This window comes from Zosterops lateralis (genome assembly GCF_965231275.1).
Source record: "Zosterops lateralis genome assembly, chromosome: 4".
Classification (NCBI taxonomy): Eukaryota; Metazoa; Chordata; class Aves; order Passeriformes; family Zosteropidae; genus Zosterops; species Zosterops lateralis.
The window spans coordinates 47,463,251-47,490,226 of NC_139765.1; the positions used below are offsets into that span (position 1 = coordinate 47,463,251).

The following is a 26,976-nucleotide window of genomic DNA, read 5'->3' on the forward strand; positions in this document are numbered from 1 at the left end:
TTTATTTTACTTTTATCTTTTTACCATTCTTCTTATTAAATTATATCTCTGACTTTGAGCCTCTCATTCATTTTGCTTTCAAACCATAACACCTAGTCACATTTCCTCCTTATTGGTGGAAAGGGATTGGTTGAAACTAAGGGAAGATAAGTAATTTTAGAGTGTTCACTTCTTTAAATGGTCTTAAACCAAGATACCCAGCAATGAAGGTTAATCTTGGCAGGAGGATTTGGCAAACATTTGGCAGGAGGATACAGCTGTGTTAAGCATTCCTTTCATACATCTTCATCCCACTAGATGAATCCTATCTGCTTATACTGTTGTTGTTGATGAATATGTAAAACTGAGCTAAGAGTATAATTAGTCAATTGTGAGGGAGAAATAAAATATATATTTGCTACTGATATTGGTATCCCTGCACCCATGGCAGGGAAGGCAGAACTAGATGATTTTTTGGTACCCTTCCAATGAAATCCATTCCATGAATGTATGGTATCAGGAGAAAAAAAGAAGTACAAAAGAAAAACAGGACAGACCTGTAGAAATATTTGTAACATACCAACCCACTGATTTTGAAATTTCTCATTGGTCCCAGTATGCTTCAGTGAAGAGTTCCTAAATCCACAACAGATTTCAGGTCAAAACCTGAAATCAGACTTAGGGAAAGAATAGAAAAGACAAGTAAGCTCAAATACCCATGGGATGCCTAAGAGGCTCAAATTCCTATGTTTGATTATGGAATGCTGATTATGTTATGGGTCAGTATAACAGCTATATTGAGTAAATGTTTTGCCATCTAAAACAACGAATTACAATGTACTGAACAGAACACACTGACTGGCTGTGCCAGTGCTTCAGTGTTCTTGCTTCTGGAGGATCTCCACAGCAGGCAGTTCAAGACAGTATTCTCAAACAAAGAAGCAGAATTCAATTGAGGTATATCCTTCACTTTTCCAGTCTGACTGGGACCAAAAAGCAACAATCTTTTTGCTAATCTCCACTGACACTTCCCATTGCAAAATATCTCCACATCTAGGATCCAAGCAGAAAGACTTCTACTACTACACTACTACTAGTAAAAAAAAAGCCTAACAGCCTATATATGACTTGACTATATTCCTGCACATAGGAATTTTTCTGCTCACAATGAGGAACGGGAAAAAATGATGAACATTTTCTGAGGGGAAGCGCTTGAAGTTTCTGGAACTTCAGGCATCTTTTTAAAGGTGCTTTTTGTAAGCCAAATTGCAGCTGCACTAATACATTCTTGTCGACAAGAATGGGCATATTACCATGTATCTTAGAGCTAGTAATGAAATAATTAAGCCTGGTTATTTTTTGTGTGTATTTATATTATCAATATATAAGATAACATAATTTAAAAAAGAAGCGACCACATTCAAAAACGTACATACTAAGTCAGCCATCTAAAGAGGTACTTCAATTCCAAATGCACAGAAGATTGATACAAGAGTAGTGGCTGCTGTCTTGTCAAAGTGACCTTTATGTTTTCTTTGAGTTGTTTTAACTTTCCTGCTAAAATTAGGACTAACTCTTGAATAAGCAGGAAGTAAATAAAACTAGGCTGGTTTTGCTTTATTTTGCTGCTAAAGAGTAGTAAACCGAGCAGTAAGTGACTGAACTAGAACAGAACACTCCTTTAAGAATCTGTTAACCAGAAAAACCAAGATGCTTCATCTCTCCTGAATCTATGAGGCATATTTGTTTATACACACATGCATACATATCTGCCTTGATTTTGTGTAATTGGCTGTAGCAGTTTTAATATTGTGCAAGATTAGATATTTTTGTGAACACAGCACAGGAAATTGAAAACAACAGTGAACTACCCTATGCTGGGACCCACTAAAAGTGAAAGCATGCTTTTGTAGAAATACTGTAACAAAAATGTAGCCCTGAGCTAATCAATTGCTTCTGCTTCCCATGAGTTGTTCCTTTTACCAAAAATGTTGCTAGTTCCTTCAGCTTAAATCCCTGCCCTGCTTAGCAGTCACGTTTGTATGGAAAAAGTCAGGATCAAAGAGTACCTCAAGACAAAAAGCATCTATGGATAATGTGAAGGTATCTGACCAATAATTTCCAAAGAACAGTATTAACAAAGTGAAGGTTAAATGCACTAAAATGAGTATTTTAAGGGGAAAAGGTAGAGTAGCCTATCACCTAATTATAGATTAAAAATTTTAGGGAGCTCCTAATATAAATAATTCACATTGCTGAAAAAGTACAACAAAGTCCAGTCTGGACTCTGCCTTTAGTCATTGTTCACACCTCCCAGAAATTCTGTGCTATTGGTACCAGGTAATTATGCCTAAGGCACAGTTAAAACACATCCTTAAACAACTTAAAAATACCATATATGCCTTCCCTGCCCCCCCGAATGATACTAATTCTCACAGATAATTTAGAAACAAACTCCTGTCTTTATGTAGGGTTATTTATTAATAGAGCCTCTGAATTTCTATGACATTCAGAGACACAAGACTTAAATATCAGACAATCAAATATAGAAAAAGAAACCATATGCAGAAGCAGAAAATCTTAATACCAACTAATGTGCATGCATGCTCTTATATAATTTTTTTATCCATCTCTCTGCAGCTTTTGTACTTGAGATACATTGCACCATTTGAAATTATTTCCAAATCTGGATTTAAAATGTCCTCACAATCATTTTCCAAACTTAATTTGTTGTCATCTCTGATGTCAGAACAGAACAAAGAAACAAGAGCCTGAAAAGAAGATGGAAAGTAATAACAGACACACATTGTAGACCTGGGCATCCTGGTGGACACCAAGCCAAACATAAACCAGAAATGTGTCCTTGCAATACAAGAGGCCAATGATAGCCTGGGATGCATTAGAGAGAGTATTGCCAGCAGGATGAGGGAAGTGATCCTTTTCCTCTCTACTCAGCACTCATTACACCACATTTGGACATGATGAAGGGACTGGATAGGATGCTCCGACAGCTAGGAATGTTTTGCTTAGAGAAGAGAAAGCTCGGACAGGATCTTATTAATAAATTAGAATATATTTGAAGAGAGAATGCAAAGAGCACAGTCAATCAAATTTCAATGGTTCCCAGTGAGGCAATGGACATAAAGTGAAGCATAGAAAGTTCCCACTAAGCATCAGGGAACAAATTCTTTACTGACAGATTGTGTCTGAGCACTGGCACAGGTCACCCAAGAATGTTAGGAAACCTCCATCCTTGGAAATACTTAAGAGCCATCTGGACATGATTCTGGGAAATCAGCTCTAGAGTGGTTAGACCTTTCAGCCTTTCCTTTCAGACTTAACCATTCCATAATTTTGTGGAAGTACCACATACAGGCAGCCCTGATAGACAGCTGGGTCATTTAGGTCTTTATAGAAATATGGTTTTTTATAATATTTTTCATTAAAAGTTAATAACTGCCATGATGCAACATTCTACCACTTGTCTACTTGCCCAGAAGTTTCAAATTACAATAATTAATGAACTATCCCTCACAACAACATGCAACGTGTTTTGTGAGCCAGAGGTTCCAGGTTCTTCAGCTGTACCTTTTTATCAACTTCTGTAGCCTTGCACTGAGTACCCACCCTACAGCTTCACAAATATAATCTCCGTCCCCCTTATGGTCTAGAGTTCAACATGACTTAGAAGAAACAAAGAATTTATTTGAGTCTCTTGCATTTACAGCGCTGATGTCCGGAGTACTGATTCTAAGTAAAATAGATACTGAAAGTCAAGTGTAACCCATTTCTGTGTTTTAAATAATATTGAATCTTTGAGCTCCTGTACAAGAGAGATCATAGGGATATATTTGAAGAAAAACATCTTGGGTTGTCAGTAGTGAAACTTCAGGGTAGAAAAAATGTATTATTAGCTTGATTCAAGAGGTATCCAAGCCCTTCCTTGCTGTTGTTAACAGCAATAGTGAGTTGCGTAAACTTTAGTTAGAGTGATGACTAGAAGTAAGGTTCTTTAAGATGAGCAGTTCTTATGTTTGAAGATGCTGATGGAGGTTGCAAAATACATCTTTAAACATTCTTGTACTATACCAAAATCCTTTTACATTATTGTTGAACAAGGGGGGAAAACTGCCAGTATGTTTTTTTAAGAAATTAAAAATTAGAACACCAAGTATGAATATTTTGACTAACTAATGTGGATTTCAGCTTTTAGCAAGTATTGTGGATTTCAGCTTTTAGCAAGTGTTTTCATTGAATTAAATGAATAGCAAAAGTGAAATAATAAAGATGATGTGGATGTCACTAAAAGGTGACGTTGAGAGTAGAAGAAAGGAAGGGCAATCTTATCCTTTGGTATGGTCTGGAGTTTACACAATCATTAAGGATATAATCAAAAGCTCACAAAAAAATGCAGTTTGCTTTCACTGGCCTTGGATAAACAGCCCATTCTCTTTGTGCTATTTAAGTATCTCTTCTCATTTGAGGGCAATATGATAATTACAAACAAGGTTGTTCAAGGTGATAGAAAAAGGAGGATTAGCATGCCAACTTATCTCCCCTCCCCACACAGATGAGGCCAAAGGCGTCAATCATTTCTGATAAGATGCTCATATCATATTGACACAGACACAGAGTGTATGCCAATGAAAGAAAATTTTAACTCACTCCATTTTACTGAAGTGCTGCCTTGAAATTTTCCCATTAATAGTACTGCTACTTGGAAAAAAATGGTTTAGAATGCCACATAATACCTATGGGTCATATTAAGATTTAGGAATTTCTACAGCAGTATGTTGGCATAAGACAGAAGCACAAACTCTACATAAATGTAAAGGTCAGCAAAGCGAGCAGGACTTTGAGCAGAAGATGATGCAGCATTCTCAGGCATACTCATCAAAGCCAAGAACAAGGGCCACAGTCTGAACTGAACAAATGTAGGCAGCAGCCTTAACACCCTCCATTCCCTTTTTCATAATACACTACCCAGTGTTGCTGGTGTTTTCAAAATTCTCCTAAAAAAATCCAGGCAAGATCTCTTTATGGTCATGTGCTACATATATTGATACAGTCTTATGGCATCTACATTGGAAAGGTAGGAATTTCAGAGGACATGGGGATAACTTGATTTTTGAACACAGTCATCTGGTAAATATTTTCTTTGGCCTTTTTGGCTTTATTTATTTTTTATTTTTTTTTACAGCAGCAGAATATTCTTATAGCAACAAATAAAGCTAACACAGCCTCAGTGAATAATGCACATTGTCTAGCAAACAGCTAAGCTCTTTGTCCCTTGCCACTTGTTAAAGTGATTCTATTAAAAGCTAGTGAGATCTTTCCAGGATCTGATTAAAAAAAAAATAAAAATCAATATATTGTTGATTAAATGATTGGTGTTCTTAGAGCACCAGTGCAAATGGGCCCCCTGGCTATACTAAGGTCATCACTGCTGCAAAAAAATGCAGTATTGGGTAGCTGATATTAGTATGTGTCAACAGAGGGCACAGACTGTCATCAGATGTCCTTTATTTCTCTGAAAATCTGCCACTGCAAAACTTCTAACGGTATAATCCCTTAAAGTACATATCAATGGCTTTTTAAATGTGATCTTACTGCTGAAACAAAAGTTTGTTTCATTAACACCTGTTCACATAAGGGAAAAAGATATCCCCAAAGCCAACAATCACCACCACTCACACTCTTCAGTACTCTAAATGTTGGGACTCTACATATTCACCTTCATATTCCAAGGAATAGAAAAGCTTCTGAAACTTTACAAATGACCACACACCACAATTGATTTATAAAGCAGATAATAAAGAACATCAGAACACACGGTTGTTACAGTGTGCTGAAATGCTGCAAACACACATTTCCAGTTATCCTTTGGAGCTGTAACAATGGCCTAACTCTTACCTAAATGTTTCTCACATTAAATCAATTGCACTCAGGGTTCCAGAATCCCTTTGAACTCTGAAACTGTTTTTGCAACGTGATTGTAGTAGAAACAATTAAATCCCAAAGCACAGCTGAATTACTCTGTTTTACAGAATTTTCTCCCATTCAAACTATGATCCTGTAATATCCATCTTACATACACTATTTTATGATCTACATGAGCAAACTGAATTGAATTAGGTGCTTTTGAAGACAATCTTCTTATAGTTTCCACATTATGATTCACAAGCCAGAGTAGTCTAGCTATGAATCCAAACTAGAGCATATGCTACTGCCACTCAGTCCACACAACCACAGATTTAGTCCATAGTAAAATCCTTAAAACATTTACACATGTTAACATTGGGTCTAGCATGAACTGCTCCTCTACAAATCCACTCCTACTGGCTGGCACTTACAGCAGTCTTAGACTTTCAAACTGTTGATTTGCTTACAATAAAATTAGATTATATAAAAACAAATCTTCAAGGCTCCATAACAAATTCCTGATTTTGCTTTTCTCAAACATTTGTGCAATATGCCAGATTCCAGAACATCTTTTATAAAAGCATTTCTTTAACAACATGAAGTACCAGTACAGATCCTGACAGTGTGTTTGAGCTCGTATACTTTAGGAACAATTCTAAGCAGACAGTAAAAGCTCAGCAGTAGCCAGAAAACTAGTACTGAACTAAAAGACAAACAAATCTCAAGAGATGTGACCATGGACCTCTTTCATTTTCCAGCTACAGTAACAGCACCTCTCTACAACTGCATATGCTAAAATGCTTCCTTTAGGATTCTATATTAGTGAAATTAGTTCTAAAATTTAAGTGTCATCATTATAGTTTTTTACTTTCTTTAAAAACCAGAAATAGCTGAGGAATACACAAACTGGGCTTGTGACCTTAACAGAAATAAAAGGGGAACAGAAATATAAGGTTAGAAGATATAACAGTGTATAAACAAAAAAAATTTACTGGGACAAGCCATATGGCTGTACCACGTTAAGGCAGTGCCATTCACAACTTGCTCTACCCCACTCAGGGGCTATTATAGCTGTTCTAGAAGAGGAATCTGCAAAGCAGAAGGAAGGGGAGACAAATGGAAGATGGTACAAAAACACACCAGGGAAAACTGTAGGAACCATCAGGGGCTGACTTCAGCTGTTTATTGTTAATTTAGGTGATAGCAAAAATTATTCCTAGCAGCCAGAGAATATGGATATATACATATGCATACATATCAAGGGAAATTAGCATGAACCAATTAAGTAGAAAATGAATGACTTGCAACTGTAGTCTTAATAAGCAGAAACATGTCATGACTCAACTACCTGACTTGCTTCCATACAAGTAGAATATTCACGTTCAAAAAAAGCCTTTTAGAGTGTGAAGACACACATTAGACAATTATTTTAAGATAGAAACAGCCCGCAAAATAGTATTTATTATTATTGTTTATTAACAAAAACAATAAAATCATAGATAAACCTGTATTTTATTATTACCCCTAACTTAATACAACACGGCTTCCATTATTGTAGATGCCAACATATTTAGAAACAGATATTTTTTCCAGCAACAAAAGAAAATCTGGAGAAAAGTACAATCTCATCCTATCCCAAACAAATGGAAAGTGATCCCAAAAGAATATTTACCTGCAGCTTAGTTGATAGAAAACCATTCCTATTGCCCCAAGTGGGTGCTGATCTCACTAAGTTAGGTGTAAGTGGAGCATAATGCTCCTAGCAATCCAGAGAAATCTTTAGCTAGAAAGTCTGAAAATAAACCTCAAAGCATCACTGATTTTTTATGTCACTATCTGATACCAGATTTCCGCTCTGAGAAAGTTACTAATGCATTTCAAAATCAGTTTTTCACAGCTCATGAAAAACCCATTACCTAAGTCTCAGTACATGTTGAAAAAATTATGAGCATTTATACATACTGTCAAAGATGAAAAATTATTTAATTCAGAAGAGTCTAGCTATAAACATAATGAATTTTTATTTTATTCATAGAATGGTTTGGGTTGCAACACACCTTAAAGATCATACAATGATGATCTATTCAAAACACAAAAGGAATACTAAGACACATTATCAAAACCAGAATAACTGCTAAATGATTTCATGGCTTTAGTTTCCATATCTTTACTTATTTTAAAAGGTGCTGTCCTAAAAATGCACTGGTAGGTCCCACAATGAGAGCACTAATGTTTATGTTTAATTAGGAGAATATTCCTTAAACATATACCATTGCCTATCACAACATATCTGTTCTATTTAAACTAAAAAAAATTAAACACAGAGTGAAAATCAGTAAATTTGTACATATATATATATATCTCACTTATTTTTCATCTGACTACCCTAAATCCTTTGCTAATATTTAAGACCAAATCCAAAGTGCTTATTCCTATATATTCCACTCTTAAGGGCTCACGCCAAAAACTCAGATAACAAATATTGAGAATTTATATCCTTTATGATTTCAGTATCAACTCTTCCTGAACTTGAAGCCTCAAACTTTACTGAGATCTAAAGCAGTGAAACAGAAAACAAAAAAGTTTCCTTTTCAGATAGATTCAGATCAAAATTACTTCAGGATACACTGAGCAGCTCTTGAATCAATGCCATCTATGGATCCTAAGGAGCTATCTAAAATGCCCTAAAGAAGATGCAGACATTTCATCAGCCAAATTGCTTTCTAGGTTTTGCTGACTATAACTAGCAACTAGTTACTGGAAATGCAATTCACACAAAGATCTTAAATTTAGATGTCTTTGAATCTGGATTCCAATCCTAAAGTCCATTGATTGATCATGAAATCTTCTGAAATCAGACAAAAAGGAAAGCTTTGGCCTATTGTCTTAATCTTGGCATCTTGCCAATGACTGTGGAAAGATAGATCCATCTACACAGATTCCAGAGGTGATGATGTGTCTACTCCTCTCCCTGACATCCACCTGAAGACATACTTTATTTCAGGATTAATTAATGTCTAATGAGGTACAACTACTCAGAGAAACAGAAGATAATGAAGAGGAGCAAATGCTGAATTTTAATGTAAAGCACTGAGGGGATTTTCTAAAATTTATTTTTCAAATAAAGAGCAACCAAAGTGCAGTGTAGGTGAAGAACAGATTTATGTTAGTAGGCGAGTTTTTTCTTAACATGAAAAACGACCTATGTCCAATTTCTTGCTCTGCCTTTGAATATTCATTCAAACTTACACTTCCTATCTGCCAAATAATCTGAAATATCTCTTGAGCCACAGAAATCTGCATAAAGATATTTTATAAACTGTAAAAGGGATTAAAATTACCACTATTCTCCTTTTCCTCATCTGTTTGTCTTTACAGAGACAAACAGTACCTACATCGCATCATGTTAGAATCCACTTCTGCTGAGAATATTTACTAAATGTAGTTCCTGTGGCAAAATATATGGGTCACAAGAATTAGAGAAAAGTTTTGTGCTGACATTCAGGCTCGTAGTTTTCAATCTGATACCTAATTTTTTTTTTCTACTTTATACTATACATATTTTCTATTTTATATATATATACATATTCTTTTAATCTGTTCTTAGCATGTAATGATACTATATTTCCTTATTAGACACTCAATTCTGATTCCACTAAGCCAAGTGCAAGGACTGTTAACACACTGTGCTTTGTCCTCATATCTTGGTTTGTCTCAGTTGCTACAGGATGCTATTTTTCAGAGAGAATCTATAACTGTTCAACAAGAAAAAGTTTCACCATCTTTCATTACTCAGTGGATATTTTCTAAGTCTGATATTTTCTTAATATTGCATGAGAAAACTACATTTTAAAATGGGCTAAGGACAATCCTATTCTTGCACTATAATACAAAGATCAGCTATGGAACCATACACTTCCTATGTTATTAATTACCTTCTTTTTACCTTATTTTCCAAAGCATGAACTTTACCACGGGGTTTTTTCTTGCACTAGTCTGGACTGGAAATACTATTCCTTTGTGGAGAGACTTACTCCACCTCAGTATCTGCAATTGCTATTCTGTGATATTTGAACAAATATTGCTGTTCAAACAGTTGAATGTGTGATACTGATAACATAAAAAAAAAAAAAAAAAAAGGCAGTGGAAAAAGATATCCAATCAATTAAAATAGTAATCAGACAGTGTTGCTTCTAGTCCTCCAACAATCTTTTGAAGCTGCTATTTTAATTGCATATACCTGAGGTTAGAAAAAATAAAATAGATTTATTAGAGATAGATATATTGATATAGAGAAATCTTAGAATTGCAGGTCCACCTGAGAAGAAGTTAAGTTACTTTTAAGAAATTCTGTTATTAAATCTGAATTCTTTACTCTCCCCAACTGAACTCTTTAAGAGGTTACAGAGCTGACTTGCTTTACATCAATTTATATGAGGTAGACAATAAACACTCTATTACCATTCAAACAGTCTCATTAAAGCAAACAGGATTTAAAGTGAGTGGACTCTTAAAATAAATGGGAAGCTGGACGGGAGCAAATGCAGATCTAATCACTATGATTAATGCTACGTTCTCTGTTTATTTTGTCTAAAATTGCAGGTTATATACTCTTTTAGATAGTTTACAAATGCAGACACATTTCCATTGGCACACAACACAGAAAGAATGTAAATAGATATTGTTTCACTTGTTCCTTAAGGTGGCTAAAGGGTTCACACTAATAACCATACCTATTAATACCTAGAAAACCCACTATCTCCCATTAACACCTTAACATCTAATTTTTAGCTGTGCCACAGGCTTCACAGTTGGCCTTGGTGTGGGGCCCAGTACATAAACTGTCTTATGTTCAAACCTAATTCCAAAATATCTACAAGGATTACCCACCTGAGGAAAGCTTGGTCCACATACCGTGCTTACAAAATTTAACATATAATGTAGCAAAGTCCAAAAAAATAAAGCTCAAATAATCCTAATAACACAAGCAATGGTTTGAAGAAACACATTTTAAGTCATTTATAGTCATATACTTCTATCTTTACCTGTGCTAGTAAGAAGTTTCATCTGCTCTTTTCATTACATTTTTCTACTGGACCACAAAAAAGGTTTAGGAAACCAATTGATAAATGACAACTATGTTGTGACAAATCCTAAGGTGTTGTCACAGACAACTTTTGACCTGCACTTTTGCAAGAAATAAGCAAAAGAGTCTGCCTATCCAAGCTCCTCATGTCCACTGCTGCCCACAGGCTTTGGCATCATTGAGGGTATGAACTGCGGGGGCTGGAGACACTGTCTCCTCTCATACATCATCATTCTTCTCAGGGAGATTGTTCATTTCAAGCATGCATCAGCAAGGGCCTAAAGATCTCTGAAATATCCCACACATTTGTATTGAATAAAAAATATTGATTGTACCATACTGTTGTGCACGAAGACCAACCAGCTTTGGTTTGACTCTGTAATAAACTGCTTAAGTTTCTTCCATGTCTAGTCTGGACAGACCATGTAAGTAACCCTCTTGGACACCTCTGCATCCCCAGAGTTCATTTTGTGTTACAGATATACCTTGCATTTAACTTGTTCTTGTGAAAGCTCTCTTAGGTTTAGCTTTTCCAGTATGTTGAGAAGTTTCTGTTTGTTTCTTGGGAGGGTTTTTTTGTTCTGCTTGTTGGGGATTTTTTTGGTTACAGGATGGTATGTTTGTTTGATTTGCAGATGGTGCAAACTACCTTCACAAAGCTTATCCTGTCGTTCCCCCCATAGCCTAGAAGGCAGTTTGGATTTGTAACAACACATTTCTTCAAGGTTTGCCAGTAATGGGATGAGGAAGCTCACAGCAGCTGAAAACAGATGCTGGAGTCAGGAATCAATAACTAAAGGTCACATCACAGCAAGCACGTGAGAAACAGCTCTAGAATTTGTGCTTTCATGTAACATGAAATCCAATCCATTTGCTTTCACACCACCACCACTGCCTTAACCTTGTTTTCAGCAATCCATATCACCCAAATTGTTTTCTGTCAAAGTCTGCAGCTCTCTCGTAAATCTATCACCTGCTGTGGCATTCATTGGAGTGAACACAAATAACATGTCCTGATGCACATTTAATTCTCAGAAATGACAGGAAACTCTATTTTGGAGACTACTGTCTGAAGTGCAGGCCAGAATGAAATGTCAGTATTTAACAGCTAACACTAATGCTAGTTGTGTATACATGATCTCACTAACTGTAAAAATTAATCTACCCAGTACACCCTTCCTTCAAAGTACTGGTTACTTATTTTGCCTGCACTGCAAAGCACAGACATAATTTTGTCAAATTCAGCCCAACTTCCAGGTAGTTTATTCCATGTAGTTCCCTGAACTCCTATTGCCAAATTTAAGACGACAACTGTGGAAAGGACTCAATCTGGAGAAGTTAATGGAAAACTGTCTCCTGTGGGACACAGGCTGGAGCAGAGGAAGAGTGTGAGGAGTCCTCCCCTGGAGGAGGATGGAGTGTCAGAGACAATGTGTAACCAACTGACCACAGCCTCTATTTCCAGTCCCCTGTACTGCTGGGGTGGATGAAGGAGAGAAAATCAGGAATGAAGCTGAGCACAGGATGAAGGGAGAAGTGGGAAGGAACACATTTTAAGTTTTGGATTTATTTCTCATTATCCTACTATGATGTGATTAGTAATAAATTAATTTTCCCCTTGTCAAGTCTGTTTTATCTGCGACGGTAATCAGTGAGTGATCTCTCCCTGTCCTTATCTTGACCCTTGAGCCTTTTGTTGTATTTTCTGTCCCTTGTCCAGATGAGAAGTGGAGTGACAGGGCAGCTGTGGCTGGCTGGAGGCCAGGGTCAACCCACCACACCCATCACGACTGCACAGCCATTTAACGGTTCAGACTTCCTGGCGTATTCCTCAAACGGAACTCACTGAGCTCTTGCACTGACTGTACTCTCCTTCTGTGCTCATATTTATTAAACGCATAGTGCTTTCACTGCTAATCACTCCCCTGTTTTCTTTCTCAGTCAGAATTCTGAAAATAGAAATAGCTACTGAATATTTTAAAAACCAAAGGTTGTCAGGTCTCTCATGGAATTTAAGCTCTAGGACAGATTGATTTTGACAGTTTCACTGAAGAACCAGCACCTTCTCAAAGAATAAAGCCTCTTTTTATAAAAAATATGTTTAAGTCACTGACTAAGGGCAGCCCCCCAATCTCATGTACTGAGGAGAATTCATCTCATAAATATTACAGAAAAGGAAAAGCTCAAAGTTTTGAATGTGCACTGATTAGGAGAAATAAAAATAGGGATACTGAAAAATGACCATTCTGTACACATACACATATATTCCTATACAAAAAAAAAAAAAGGAAGGTGAAATAAGTAAACAAGACAGAGATGTATACATTTTTGTAAATCTTAAATGACACTACAAACCATTAGACATAACAACTGAATTTCAGAAGGAAGCAGAATGTGTTACCTGGATCAAAAGATACAGTTATACAGTAAGTATAAACTCACATAAAATCAGTACTAAAACAGAAATCATATGGTACCTGATGGGTCGATTTTCTTTACTATCAAAGAGTGAAAAGATTACTTCCAGTTCCTCTCCCAGATTGGAGCACATTAAACTCTTCATTTGAACAAAAAGATGGTGGCTGCTAGCTGGCACTGGTGTGTCTTTTTTTCGATGGCGATGTTCCATCTAAAAATACCACAAAATCAGTAACCAGTTTGAGTCAATTATAAAATTCTCAAAACAAAGAAGTAAAATATGTTATGCAGAAATACCTTCTTAACCTAAATTAGTATCTTTTTAAATTTAACTTTTATTTTTTCATCTTTTTTTCCTTTTGCATCTAAGAAAGAAAACACAGGGAATTTACTTTTCCAGTGCCACACTTCATCATAGGAGAAAACCAGTAATCTCTAGAGGTTTATCTTTTTCTACTCTGAAAGTGTGGAGCCAATTTAAAGCTTTGTGTTATAACAACATAGTATTTCTTAGCTGATTTAAACAGTTAATGATCTGATATTCCAGTATTCAAACACATAAAATACGCTTTTGCAGAAGACTAAATACAAGTACTTTAAACTGGGGAAAAGCAATCATACCCACATTTTATGATCTCCAGTAAACTGCTTTATACAAGCAGTTTATAAATTGTCTTGATGAGACTTCATAGTTTATGCCTTCTGCATTTTAGTCACCAATTAAGAGAAGGACAATATTAAGTTGTACTATCACTCTCTTACATTTTAAACAGCATATCTTTTTAAGTTATATAGCCTTCATACTGAGGTTACCTTTTCCCTCCCTTTTTATTTTTGAAAGTCCACTCCATGACTTCAAAATTACTCAACGGTATACTGATTCTAGCACAAAGAATATATTATTAGGCTTGACATCACAAGTTAACAATACAAGTAAAATGCAAGTTAAAAATTATTTTTAAAAATACATAATTATTTCAGATCCACAAAAAAATGTAGCAATGATTTTCTGGGGGGGGGGGTTGTATTTAAATACAAAAGTTATCATAAATAAAATTCAATTTAAATACAAGCTTAGTCTTAAGCACACAAGGCTCAGAACTGTGTATCTGTAACAGCTGCAGTACTTAAATATGAGCCAAAGCCTATATAAATGAATTGGCAAGTTTTCTTAGACCTCGCTGGAGATTTAATCAGAATAAGAAATATCAGTGCTGGTTTTAGTAAATCAAGATGGGCTTTTACACCCAAAGGAAAGCTTTCTTATGCAATTTAACTGCTATTTACATTAATATATTAGAAAGTACCAAGAGCCCAGTATAATTAATTGTGACAATATTATACTATTATTATATTTCCACAAAGCTTATCTAGACAGGCTCATGAGCCAAGTAAAGCTCTAATGGTAGAGTCCCATAAGCTTTTATTGATGATTAAATTCATATTAGCAGTAATAATTTTAACAGTACATCAGAAAACAAAACTTTTAACATTTAAGCTAAGCATGTGTGCACACAAATTTGAAATCAAATCAAAGAATTCTTTATAGTAAAACTCATTACATTATGAAATGCCAATTTATTTGATCAAAAATGGTATACTTTGGTTAAATAGAAAAGAGCAGACATCAAACTATCAGTATGTAATTTGATAGCAAAAGTACCAGATACTACATTCACATACCAGCCTGAAGAGCTCTGTAATGCTAATCTCTTCAGGATCCACCATAGCATATTCTTTTCTTGGAACCAAGTCAAGTCCCAGTTGTCTGCATGAGAAATAGAATAACAGTAAGTAGTTTCTACTTTCAAAAGAAACAAATTAACTCAGCATGCGTTTGCTGTTTATTCCAATAAACAATGCACACAGTAACTAGTACTCTACAATTAGTTGACTTTGGTTTTGTTTTAATGTATTTTGGCTGTATCCACCATTCACATTTTACTCATTGTCTCTCTCCACTTTGCAACATTGACTGTTTTCCCACAATTTTAAAATCTGTTTCACTTTGTGGACAATGTGCAATGGACATCGTCCTTTGTACTACAGTGAACATTTCAGTGTGAATGCACCAGTAGTGTCAATTTGAATAACAACCATGGAAAGGAAGATAAAAAGAAAATCCTTCAAATGCAAAAACATCAGTTTATTTTCAATTTGGACTGGATGGTGTCAAAGATGCTTGCCTGTATCCCCTGAACAAAAAAAGGAAATGAGCTTAAATCAACAGGAATACAATTTATTTCCAGCAGAGCAGCAAGCAATAATGTTTAAGAATGCATAAGGATACCAAGGCAGTCATGCTGAATTTAGGAAAATTCAAAAGATTAAAAACATTTTCAAAAATATGCTTTAAAGAGCAGGAACTGTCCATATCAAAAACCTTCACAATTAATTTGTTTCAGTTACTGCAAAACTCTAAGAAGACAGGTAATCATACACACTTAATCACAACCCTTTCACTCCAATAGGTATTTATGCTTTCAGACAGCTGTAGAAACCCTGTAAATTCAGTTAATTTTACTATTGAATATTGTTTCCTTTAGTTTGCATTTAGCTGTATAAATTTATGCTAAGAAAAGACTTTGGAAACAGCACCTAAATGCCAGAGGGGGTTTTAACCATTTTCTTGCTTAAAAAAAAAAGGCAAGATAGTACAATTTGTGTTAGCTTATTTCAGTTATTCAGATTAAAGAAAGATGCAGATTGCAGTAACTGGATGTCTGTCAGAGATGCCCAAGTAGGAACTAAATTGTGTGACCAAGTTAAAAAAGAAGCAATGTCAACCAACATAGTTTCAGTTAGAACACAAAGTGATGTTAAACACATCATGCAGGCATCATGTGTTTTAAAAAGATGTAAAATGCTGCTTCAGATATTCTAATAAAATTCTCTTATAAATAATACTACTGCTACATAAATTACACTGATATAAAAAAGCAGAATTAAACAATAAGTCATTTTTCACTGTTAAAACATAGTGGACACAAAAATAATGAAGGAGAAAGTAAAAAAAAAAAAGGTAACACTTGTTAGAAATTTGCTCTTTATTTCAGCATTCTACAGTCAGCCTGGCTGATTGATTGAACTGGTTTTACAGTTTTATTACATTTCATTTATTTATATTCACTCACTCATTGCCCCAGTCGAGACGAGCAGTGATGTGTCTCTTGACATCCTTCATTCGATCGTGGGTGAGATGGCCAACAAGGACCTGCCTTCGCAGGTCCAGGATTTCATTCATTATGTGCCACAGGCGGTGAAAGAGATCCCCCTCATTCCTCTGTGAGACAAAAATATCATTGCCTCTACATCACCAGTATAAGCTGACAATCCTAATAAATACATACACAATGAGGAAATTAGGAAAACTCTTTTTCCCCTTACTTATTCTTTTATTCTCCATCCCACTGTGACCATAATACCTGCACATGTGTGCATATAAAATAGTTTCAGACCTTGCCTCTGCACCACACCCATTCCAATATTCCAGTCCAACTCCTTGTGTCTCTCACACTAAACTAATCTAATGTACATGACAGATATGACAAAAATTCAACAAAAAATGGTTCATGTGTTTCACAACACAGCATTGTTTTATTCCAAGAGCATGTTCATTCTATGCTGCTGTCTTATCCAAACTGAATATATTGTCTGTATTTCAAGACTATTTGAACTCATAGTTCAGATAGAGGATAGAAAAAGCAGTAGCTCTGAGCATTCACTCTGAACCACTGTTACTTTCTTTTAATTTTCCCTTGCATTGATATAACTCTACACACTACCACCTAAACATAAATAAATAGTATCACGTAGACAGAATCTTTTTCAGACAGTTCTTCTTTATCTAAATGTGAAGTAGAAGAAATTATGTGAATATGACTGCTTTGAAACCACATCCTCCTACTTTAATTATATACCAGCTAAGGGCAAAGCAATTTCCCATAAACGAACCTCTGTTCTAGAAGAATCTATTAACTCTTCCTTCACTAATTCTAAGTAGTTTTACATAGTTTTTTTGAGAACCTTTAGCTTGAGGAAATTACTACAACCTTCATCCAAGTGATTCATCACACAAAGCTGAAAAAACACTCCTATTAAGATTTGTTAATTCTTGCCCAAAACCCTAAGTCCATTTCCCTTTTCCTTCTTCCTATGAACAAAGTGCATAAAAATAAAGTTCAGCTACTTCCACTGCATAAGTTAAACCTAAAATTCATTTAGAAGTACCATTACTCCCCATCAACAACTTTTATATTCCAAGTACTCTAAAAAACTGCAATTTGATAAATCTGCTCTTTTTACTTGACATTCATTTACTTCAAAAGCTCACTAAAAGGGCATTAATTTATTGCTTGTCTTGGCTTTCTGTCTGGAAAGGAAGAAAACCAGAGTAATTATGAACATGCAATAACAACAGCAGTGAAGAAAAATGTTGCCAAAAAGAGAAACAACTGCTGTAACAACAGGAGGGAAATACGAACATTATAAGTAAAAGAAAACCAAGGGAAAAAAGGTCATAGAAAGAGCCCTTGAATTAGAAACAGGAGACAAAAAGGACTTTGTAGGAACATTATAAGAGACTATACAGACAGTATGTTTTCACAATTTTCCATCAGCCATGAGTATACAGAGCTTTCATTTCTGCAGTCAAAAACACAAATTGAATAAACAGTAATTCAGGTGCATTTTTGGTCCTGGTATCCTATAGTTTCTACTGATGTATATTATTGTAATTCATGTGAATACAAGATACATGCTAATAACACTATGAAGCTCAAAATAAAATTTCAAGGTATTAGCAAAATAATTAAAAAACAAACTGAATGTTTCGGGTGTTTTTTTCTGAAATATATACTTCAACTAAACCCAAGCATTTAAACAGTGCACCTTTTGAGGTTACGTTATATAAAAGCAACATTATTCGGGGTACTTGCCACATAGAGCTGTTTCCACATTGCTCCCCAGTCTCTAAGAGTTGATGTCATTTCTGTAATAACAGAATCTTCTGTTGGAATAACCATTTCAAATTGTCTGTAACATGCAGAAGAAGACATGATATTGCACAAGCATTACTAATCCCATTGCAGTCACTAATACGTAGACTTCCTACTGCCAACAGTGATGTCTGTGAATCTACACAAATGTTCCTTCAGATCATGACACATTTTATTTGTATATTTATTGAATCCCCATGGAAAAACTTTGGGTGAAATACTTTAATCCCCATGGAAATTCTTGGCCCTAGAGAAGTCAAGGTGAGTTTTTTTACTATGAGATAAGCATACCAAAAATGACGCAGCAGAATAAATCCCATAGTTTCCAAAGGGATATTGACACTTCAGGTTTTCAAGCCTGGATTACTTTTTTCATGATATCTTGCCCCTCTTACTAAATTAACATAACCATTTGACAGCTCCTGGCCATGATGTGCAGCAGGGAACATGGCCTGAATAGGAAACAAACTAAGAAAGGAAATAGATGTAACAAAAATGGAACTCCATGCAAATACTGTCATGGTGCCCACTAACAGAATTATTCTGCCTTTAAACTTTATTTTATTGTGATGGCTTACAATTTTGTTTCACCAAATTTCAGCTTTAGCAACAACTTTAAATGGGGAAAAGGATCCTAGGGCATGACAAACCACATGTGGCTGTAAATTCATAGTGGACAATAAGGAGTTTAACAGTAATATGGGGACATTTTCATCTGTGAGAATGGAACTTGTTTTAATATTATTACAGTCTTCATCATTATTTCTGCCCATCATGAATAATGATCCTCAGCACACTAGTTCATGCTCCCAAAACAAAGGTCACTTCATGTTCAGGCATCCATATATTATAAGAAATGTCCTTACCTAAACAGTTTTTAAACTGTTTTATATCAGTTCTCTACTAACAAATTCCAATAAAGGATACAATATGAACAATTAAAAATTAAGTAAAACTAAACTGTGGAAAAAAAATGTTGAGCTAAGATCACTGAAAATTTTTAAAGTTTTAAAGTTTTAAAAGTAATACCATTGAGGTTTTACACACACACATACACAAAAAAAATCAGTGGGTTTTTTATGTCAGGTAATTTGAATTCTAAACCAAAATTTTAAAGCTAATTTTAACCAATGATTCTGGTTTTTATCAACTCTTCTAAATGGGAAAAGACATCAGTTGCTGTCAAAAATAAATATTGGCTCTCCATCTGAAGAAAAGAAGGAAAAAGTTTGTCTATTCATTTACAGGCCTAGTAAAATATTCTATCAAATAATAACTGATAAAATAAACTGATACATTATTTTACCCTTTTTTTGTAAAATGGTAACTGTCTACCATGGTAGAGCTACTGCCCTCAAAGAAAACAGCTAATCTTAAACAGCAGGTTAAAAGACAGCTTATGTACAGAATAATTTCTTCAAATTAAGGCAATGCCATTTTCAAGCCAAACTTAATATAATTGTTTCCCCTTTTCTCTAGATGATACAGAATGATATTCCCAATTGTATTTGGTGTCTTTTCTGGATATAGCTTTCCAATTTTATGATCATGCAGGAATATCAGGTTAGCTAAAGACAAACATTTCAAGTTCTCTGACAGTAAGCTGAAGATATCATAACATAACTAAATTATTTACTTTATAAGTAAATAATTTTTGGCACAAGTAACTGACCATGTGAATATATTTGAATATTTGAAATCAGAACCTTTCACACATACCCTTTGTTCTTAACACATGCATTCTTCAAGTGAATGTAGTTAGATGGAAATATGCCCTGAAAAATAAAAAAGTTAGGTAAAAACGTCCCCTTACATGAGTTTGGCATTCCATTTAGTACCATTCAATATGCAAATGCATGCTGAATTCAAAGTCTTCCAAATTAACAAAAAAACACACACAAGGAAAGAATGCAATAAATACTCAGTATAGCTCTAAGAGAAACTAAAATGCCATATTCAGAATTTAAATTGTTTAACACTTCAGAAAATTAGAAGACAAACACATGTAGAACACACAGAAGATTGTTTGAGAGTCACCTTATGGCAGATGGTTTTACTCATTATTCCCACCTTGATAAGAAACAGACCAGCTGTGGGGGATAATGTCTCATCAACCACATCTTCAAAATAAGGGTTTTCAGACAGGGATTTTCAAAATTAAACAGAATAAATGAAGTTAACAATATTCAATAAAAATGAAGTCAAGTAAATAACGAAAATCAAAACAGAGTCTAATTTGGTAGCTACTCTGCCTGCAGTGCCCAGGAAAGTTGTGGTAGATGCCTATAAAAGAGGTTGTGTCTGCCAGGAGCAGCCCTTCTCCAGTCGTTTAAGGGCTCGCCACCATTCTCAAACACACAGCACTGCTGCAACAGTCCTACAGTTCTTACAGCACACTGACCTTCACAAACCAGAACAAGCAAAATTAAGCAAGTCAGCTCCAAGCCTCTGGCTGGAAAGATAATACTACAGCTCATGCAGTGAGAGAAAATACATATATAGTCTCTTCATAATAAGCACAGCTGCATACAGCTTTCCTTTGTGAAGATGGTGTCCCATTTTCTTTTCACACAGCCATTAGACCTTCAACAAAACCAAATCTTCTGTGTAGAGGCAACTACCCTTTTAAAAGCTCCTATTCCTCTGTAATGCAAAGTAGTTCAGGGGAGCATCTCCCAAGGACAGTAGGACACACAGCCTTGCAGGTGTAACAATGTGTCAGGGAACAGGATGGCTGCATGTGCACCCCTACTGCAGACCAGCTGCCAAAGATAACTTCTTTGAGTGTCAAAGCCGTCAGAATAACAAGGGAAGAATCTTGACAGAGCAATGCCAATAACAACAAAGAACCTCTTGGGTGCTTATGGTTTCATAAATCTTATGATTTTACTTTTGGAGAGACTCCCTTCAAAAATCCGATTCAGAAAACTGTTTGCATTCACACTAGGAAAACAGAGAATACGTATCTCATCTCTTCACACATCAAGTCGTGTTTAGAAAACCTATTCATAACTTCCATCACACATTTGACAGACCACAAAGCAAGACTGACAGCAAGCATGTGGTGAGAATTGAAACAAAAAACACAGAAGATGCAATAACAAACCATAACTGCTCATGTCTTATAAATCAAACTGCAATATACATCAACGAGGTCAAAGTAGTAAACATCAAATTAGACTCTGTGGCTAAATTTATTGTTTGAATCGACCTTCTGTATAAAGAAAGGAAATTTATGTGATTAGAGACCACAGGCCTTGGCACAAAAGGCCAATGACTTGATATGAGCCCTTAGAAACTTTTCAAAATTATTGTGTATGTGCCTTTTTTGCAGCTGAAGAATCTTAGAAATGAGGACAGAAAAAGAAGAGCAAAGCTTACAATGCAGGTTAAAAGATCAAGAGATAACTTAAGGTCTTTCTTTCCCATGAAAAACAAAATCTGTACAGTCACAGAGGCAAGACAACAGAAGAGGTTAAGAAAATAGAAAGACAAATAAAGCAAGTAAAGCTTATACATACAACACAAACAGACACTGAAACATAAATTTCAGTAACTTTAACATGTCTGAATGCAGAACAAATAAATCAGTGAAGTCTGGTTTAGAATACTATGTTACTATGGAAATAAGACTACACATCCAAGAAAACCAAAATGAACCATATATTTTACATGACAACTCATATATTTTATTCAATTGATACTCTGCATGTGGCTCCTATAAACTAGCTGTCTCCACTGGCTGCTCTAAATTAATTCATAGCATCAAGAAAAATAGGCACAGTTTAGCAAACTTTTCCAACAGTGTCTACAATTTGTACTCTCAGTAGTCTTTTCCCTTCTACTTAGGAAACTTCCTCTGAGTGGAAAATCTAAAATTTGGAAATGAAAGAAAATTCACCACAGCCCTGGATTTGTAAAGTGTATTATCCTAATACATAGAAGCATTTCAGAAGAGTAATCCATGTGCAAATCTAATTAAAGTAGTACCAGTAATATACTTAACACTAAGCTCTGGTTTTCTTTTAAGAGTAAATATCATACACTTAAAAACAGATTATTAACTTTTAAAAAGTAAACATACATTTTTGCCCAAAAATGCAAAACCGAAATTGACCTTTACCTTAACATTGGGGTTTTTTAAGGCAAATCCTCTGTACCATCCTGTGAAGAAAATACATTTTGATTTTTGAATTGTGAAAATCATTTACATATGTAAAACAGATTTCATCTTTCCCTTTTGGACAGATATGACAATTCCACAGTGATGTCAGACTACATTAATTTTAAAGGTTTTCCATATAGTGAAAGGTATTTCATTTAAACCAGTTCATATTTGGATTACTTCATTCACACTATTTCAGGAATTACTCTTTAAGCCTGTACTCCTAAATGTTTATAACAATGTAACCTAGGTAAATTCTGCATTGAAACAGAAATAGTTTCTTACTAACTCAAAATATTTACAAATCATTTCTGGAGTTTAGGTTCTACATCTATCAACCACAATGGTATACAAAATTCATAATATACCTGATTCAACAGAATAGATCCTATACATTCTAAGAGAACATCTCTTACAAGTTTAACCATTTATAATCCTGATATGATATTAAAAGAAAAAACCCTCTATGATCCCAACAATTAAAAAAAATAAAAATGAAAAAACCCAATGTGTTAAATTTTATCTGTTAAGGAGGTAAATTATAAAAAGAAAATACAACTTTATTTCTCTGAAACTAGCAACAGACATTTGCTAAAATTATTTTTGCATTTTCTAATGCAAAACAGAGGCAGAAGAGAATGCTTACACTGCTTTAAGTTTTAAAGTTTGATTTTGAATTAATTTGAAAACGTCTTGATGACAGCCAGGCTTCCCTCAGAAATACCAAGAAAGTAAAAGAATCATGAGAGACTTTCTTTCCATTATAACTCTTATCCTCTGTAAATGTTTATTAAACAGAGGGGTGAAATAAAAATTAATGTACTGCAAATTAATTATTATAGAGATTAGAGCTCACTGGAACTGTAGAAAAGAAATTAAAGAGGCCAAAATGTATTACACTATTGACTTCAACAATCTGTTACTTTAAGAAAACAAATGTATATCAAATGGGGTTCAAACCATCAATACACAAAACTTAATTATCACTGGAATCACCTGTGAACTCACCATCGCATTTCTCTAATATTTGAACGGTATCTCCAATCTCCAGCGATAGGCCATGTGGGACTGTCCCTCGAAAACCAGCAATTACTGAAAAATATAATATGCTTCAATTAGTCACAACAATAAAATATAAATTACTATTCCTATTGTTAACAAAATAGTATATTACCATGAAGTTACATGTCAAAACAAACAGCTTCCTCAAATTCAATAAGCCGTGAAAAAAGTAAAAAATAAAAACAAAGAATCATTAAGCCATTTATGAGCCAAAAATTCAAAACACAGGACTCAGGAAAAAAGCTTAAACACAGCCTTATGAAACATGAATGGAAAGCTTGTACTGGAGAACACTATTAGCTAGATTATAGGTACCCCGAAGGACAGAAAGTGTTTTGTTCCAAATGCTTACACTAACACGCATCAGATGTCAGAATTTTGCAAGCTGAAAGTGCCAATATGTGCCAATATTTTTGGTGCCATCCATACCACTCACACACCATGAAAAGAAAACCTTATCTTACATTTGCTTAATGGATGCTATAGACCTAGCACTCCATATAATCCCAAACGTGAGGAAATGGTATGGGGGTGGAAACCACTAAAGCATGTTGTTCACTCCAATGCATCAAGTGCACACTAACCTTCCCCTGCAGCTTCACCAAAGCCATTGAAGGGAGGTCATGAGCTCAGGCTGTGACAAGAGCTACAGAAATGGAGCTGGAGATAAAACATGCTTCAGAAATAAAACATCCAGCAGAGCAGTGATGTTCCCAAATACTTAAAATGGTCAAATATTGAGTCTTATATTGTTACCTCTAAAACAATAGACAGTTATTTTTTCATCCAGAATCAAAACATAATACCCAAAAGCCAGTCAAAGAGCTAACTCCTAAAACTACTAAAAATCCATTAACATGCTAGATAGCAATTCAGCTATTCAATTGTGTCCTTACTGTACTAGAAATGCTGAATTAAAATATTGCCTTATTCAGGCTATGAGACCAAGCAATAGTGCTTTTGATTCTCTGTATTGTAATCTTCTTCCAGAGCTTAATTTTGAAGAATTGAGAGGAAAACAGCCTATCCACCAGGGTGTGATGCACAAAAAGACTTTGTAGCTTAACAGCAGTCTTACTGCTGTCAGGTATCTACACATCTAGACAGGAAACCCCAAATCTCACAGGAAAAAAAGAAACCCCACAAACTGAGAGGCATGACAAGAAAACTTCACATAAAAAAGCCAAAAGGACATGCATATATGCAAGGAGATATATATGCTCTTGCCTGCTGCTGGAGGTCTACCCTTGCCACAAGCAGACACTACACTCAAACACAACATAACCTGTCATCCACCATCTGTGCCTACCACATTGTTCATCAAAGGCAGCAGGAGAGAGTAGCTGCCAGCAACCACAGAAACTGAAAATTCCTTTGTGAATCTTTGGAAGAAAGCTCCAGATTTTAGGAGTAAACCAACAGGATATGGTTATGCTATAAGGCATGTTTTAAAATGCACAAAAAGTATATTTTTGCCAAATCCTTCTTCAAAATTTGAAGACTTCGAAACTCATTGTATTCACTCATCACTCATGAGAAAATCATCACTGTGCTTGATTGTCTTTATGCCTTTTGAAAAAACTCTGTGAGATTATATCCCTGGACAGACCCTAAAAGTTTGGTACAACATGAGACCAGTATTCACGGTATTGAACCTCCTCAAGAACGTGTATTGAATCAATTTCTGTTCATCTTGATGCTACTCTCACTCTTCAAGTTTTTTACACTGAACTGAACACTGTGAGATATGCAACATGAAATAAAAACCTACTTTGGTTCCACACCATGATCAAGTACACCAATTTTAAAGCATCTTAGTAGCAAGACAGCATTAGTACAGTGAGAAAGTTTGTCTAAGAGTTGAAAAAACCCAAGAATTTTCAATTAATTCTTTTACAAAGATCTGAAAATTGAAACAGTTTATTAACTATTAAAAAATAAAATAAAAAGCAAACTCCCTGAATATCAATGCAATACACATCTAAATTCCGCTGTGGTACTGGAATGACAGAAGTCACTGGTCTCCTTTCTACTTTGAAAGAAGCAAAATTTAAATGAAGCCTACCAAAATAGCATGTACAGCAACCGAAATAAAATTAAGGAATTAACTGAAGAAGTATGCAAAGCCAAACCAAACTCTCATCTGTTATTACAGTTGTGAGATGTCTTATTTTTAAACTCCATGAAATAAAAAATTACAGTAATTTTCTCCTTAAGAGCCAATATATCCTATCACATTGTTATGATTTGACTTTTCTGTGACATTCAGTTTTTATCAGTTTTTATTACTTAGTTACTAGAGTTGTTAAAGCTCTTTCTCTATTCTCTCTCTCTCTTTTTTTTTTTTTTAATAAGTTTAAAGGAAAAAAGTTTTAGGACAAAAAGAGACTGAAATATGACACAGTGTAGAAAATAGCTAGAAATCATTTTAGAGCATGTATAGAAGAACAAAATTATACTTTGAAATATCTTCTAGAAGGATGGCCTGCAGAGTACCAGAAAAAGAAAGAAAGAAAGGAGGGCATCATCTTTACCTCTAAGCACATTCGCCTGATACACTTGAAAAACTTTCCCTGGATTCTTGTGCAGTAAGGTCAGGCTCAAAACAGGTAGCCTGTGGTGTTTAACAGTGTCAATCAAAGTATAATACAGAACACTGAAGAGCAGCAGAGGACTCCATGAAAAGCACAGGAACTCACAGATAAACTTACTCACAAGTGTTTACTCAGCTAATGTTGTAATAATCAAGTCATGCTTCAGAACTGGGACCTAGATAGAAGGTGGCCATCATAACAACTGTTACAACTGGCAACAACAGATGAGGGCAGAAGTACTCAACAACTTCTTTGCCTCGGTCTTCAATGGCAACCTCTCTTTCCACACTTCAGGAGTGGATAGACAGCAGGATAGGCACTGGGGGAGCAAAGTTCTTCACTGTAAATACCAGGTTCATAACCATCTGAGAAACCTGAATGTATATAGGTCAATGGGGACCTGATGAGATACATGCCAGAATCCTGAGGGAATTGGCTGATGTAGTAATAGGTTATTTACAAGAGCATATAGTGCCAGGACAAGGGGGAAAGACTTCAAACTGAAGGAGGGTAGGTTTAGCTTACATAATAGAAAAAAAAAAATCCTTTAATGTGAGGGTGGTGAGGCACTGGAATGGGTTGCCCAGAGAAGTTGTGGATGTGGATTCCTGTGAACACTTGAGATAAGGTTTTGGATGAAGCTCTGAGCAGCTTGGTCTAGGGAAAATGTCGAAACAAGATGATTTTTAAGGTCCCTTCCAAACCTTCTATGATTCTGTAGATTCTATAGAACTCAACAGAATCTGTAGATTT

The 26,976-nt window shown here is 35.2% G+C and overlaps 1 protein-coding gene across 3 annotated transcripts in view; it reads right to left on the minus strand.

The window, feature by feature from the left end:
* DOCK4 (dedicator of cytokinesis 4) overlaps positions 1-26,976 on the minus strand; it is a 235,556-nt gene that overhangs the window by 130,148 nt on the left and 78,432 nt on the right. For 2 of the 3 annotated variants that reach the window (XM_083859833.1, XM_083859832.1), the window contains exons 2-8: positions 23,576-23,659; positions 22,526-22,566; positions 20,122-20,177; positions 18,343-18,439; positions 16,540-16,688; positions 15,089-15,173; positions 13,465-13,616 (exon numbers count right to left, since the gene is read on the minus strand). In XM_083859833.1, coding sequence (XP_083715959.1) covers positions 13,465-13,616; positions 15,089-15,173; positions 16,540-16,688; positions 18,343-18,439; positions 20,122-20,177; positions 22,526-22,566; positions 23,576-23,659 — 664 coding nt within the window. Of the gene's footprint in view, positions 1-13,464; positions 13,617-15,088; positions 15,174-16,539; positions 16,689-18,342; positions 18,440-20,121; positions 20,178-22,525; positions 22,567-23,575; positions 23,660-26,976 lie in introns of those variants that run through there. The other variant, XM_083859831.1, reaches the window with a different exon arrangement.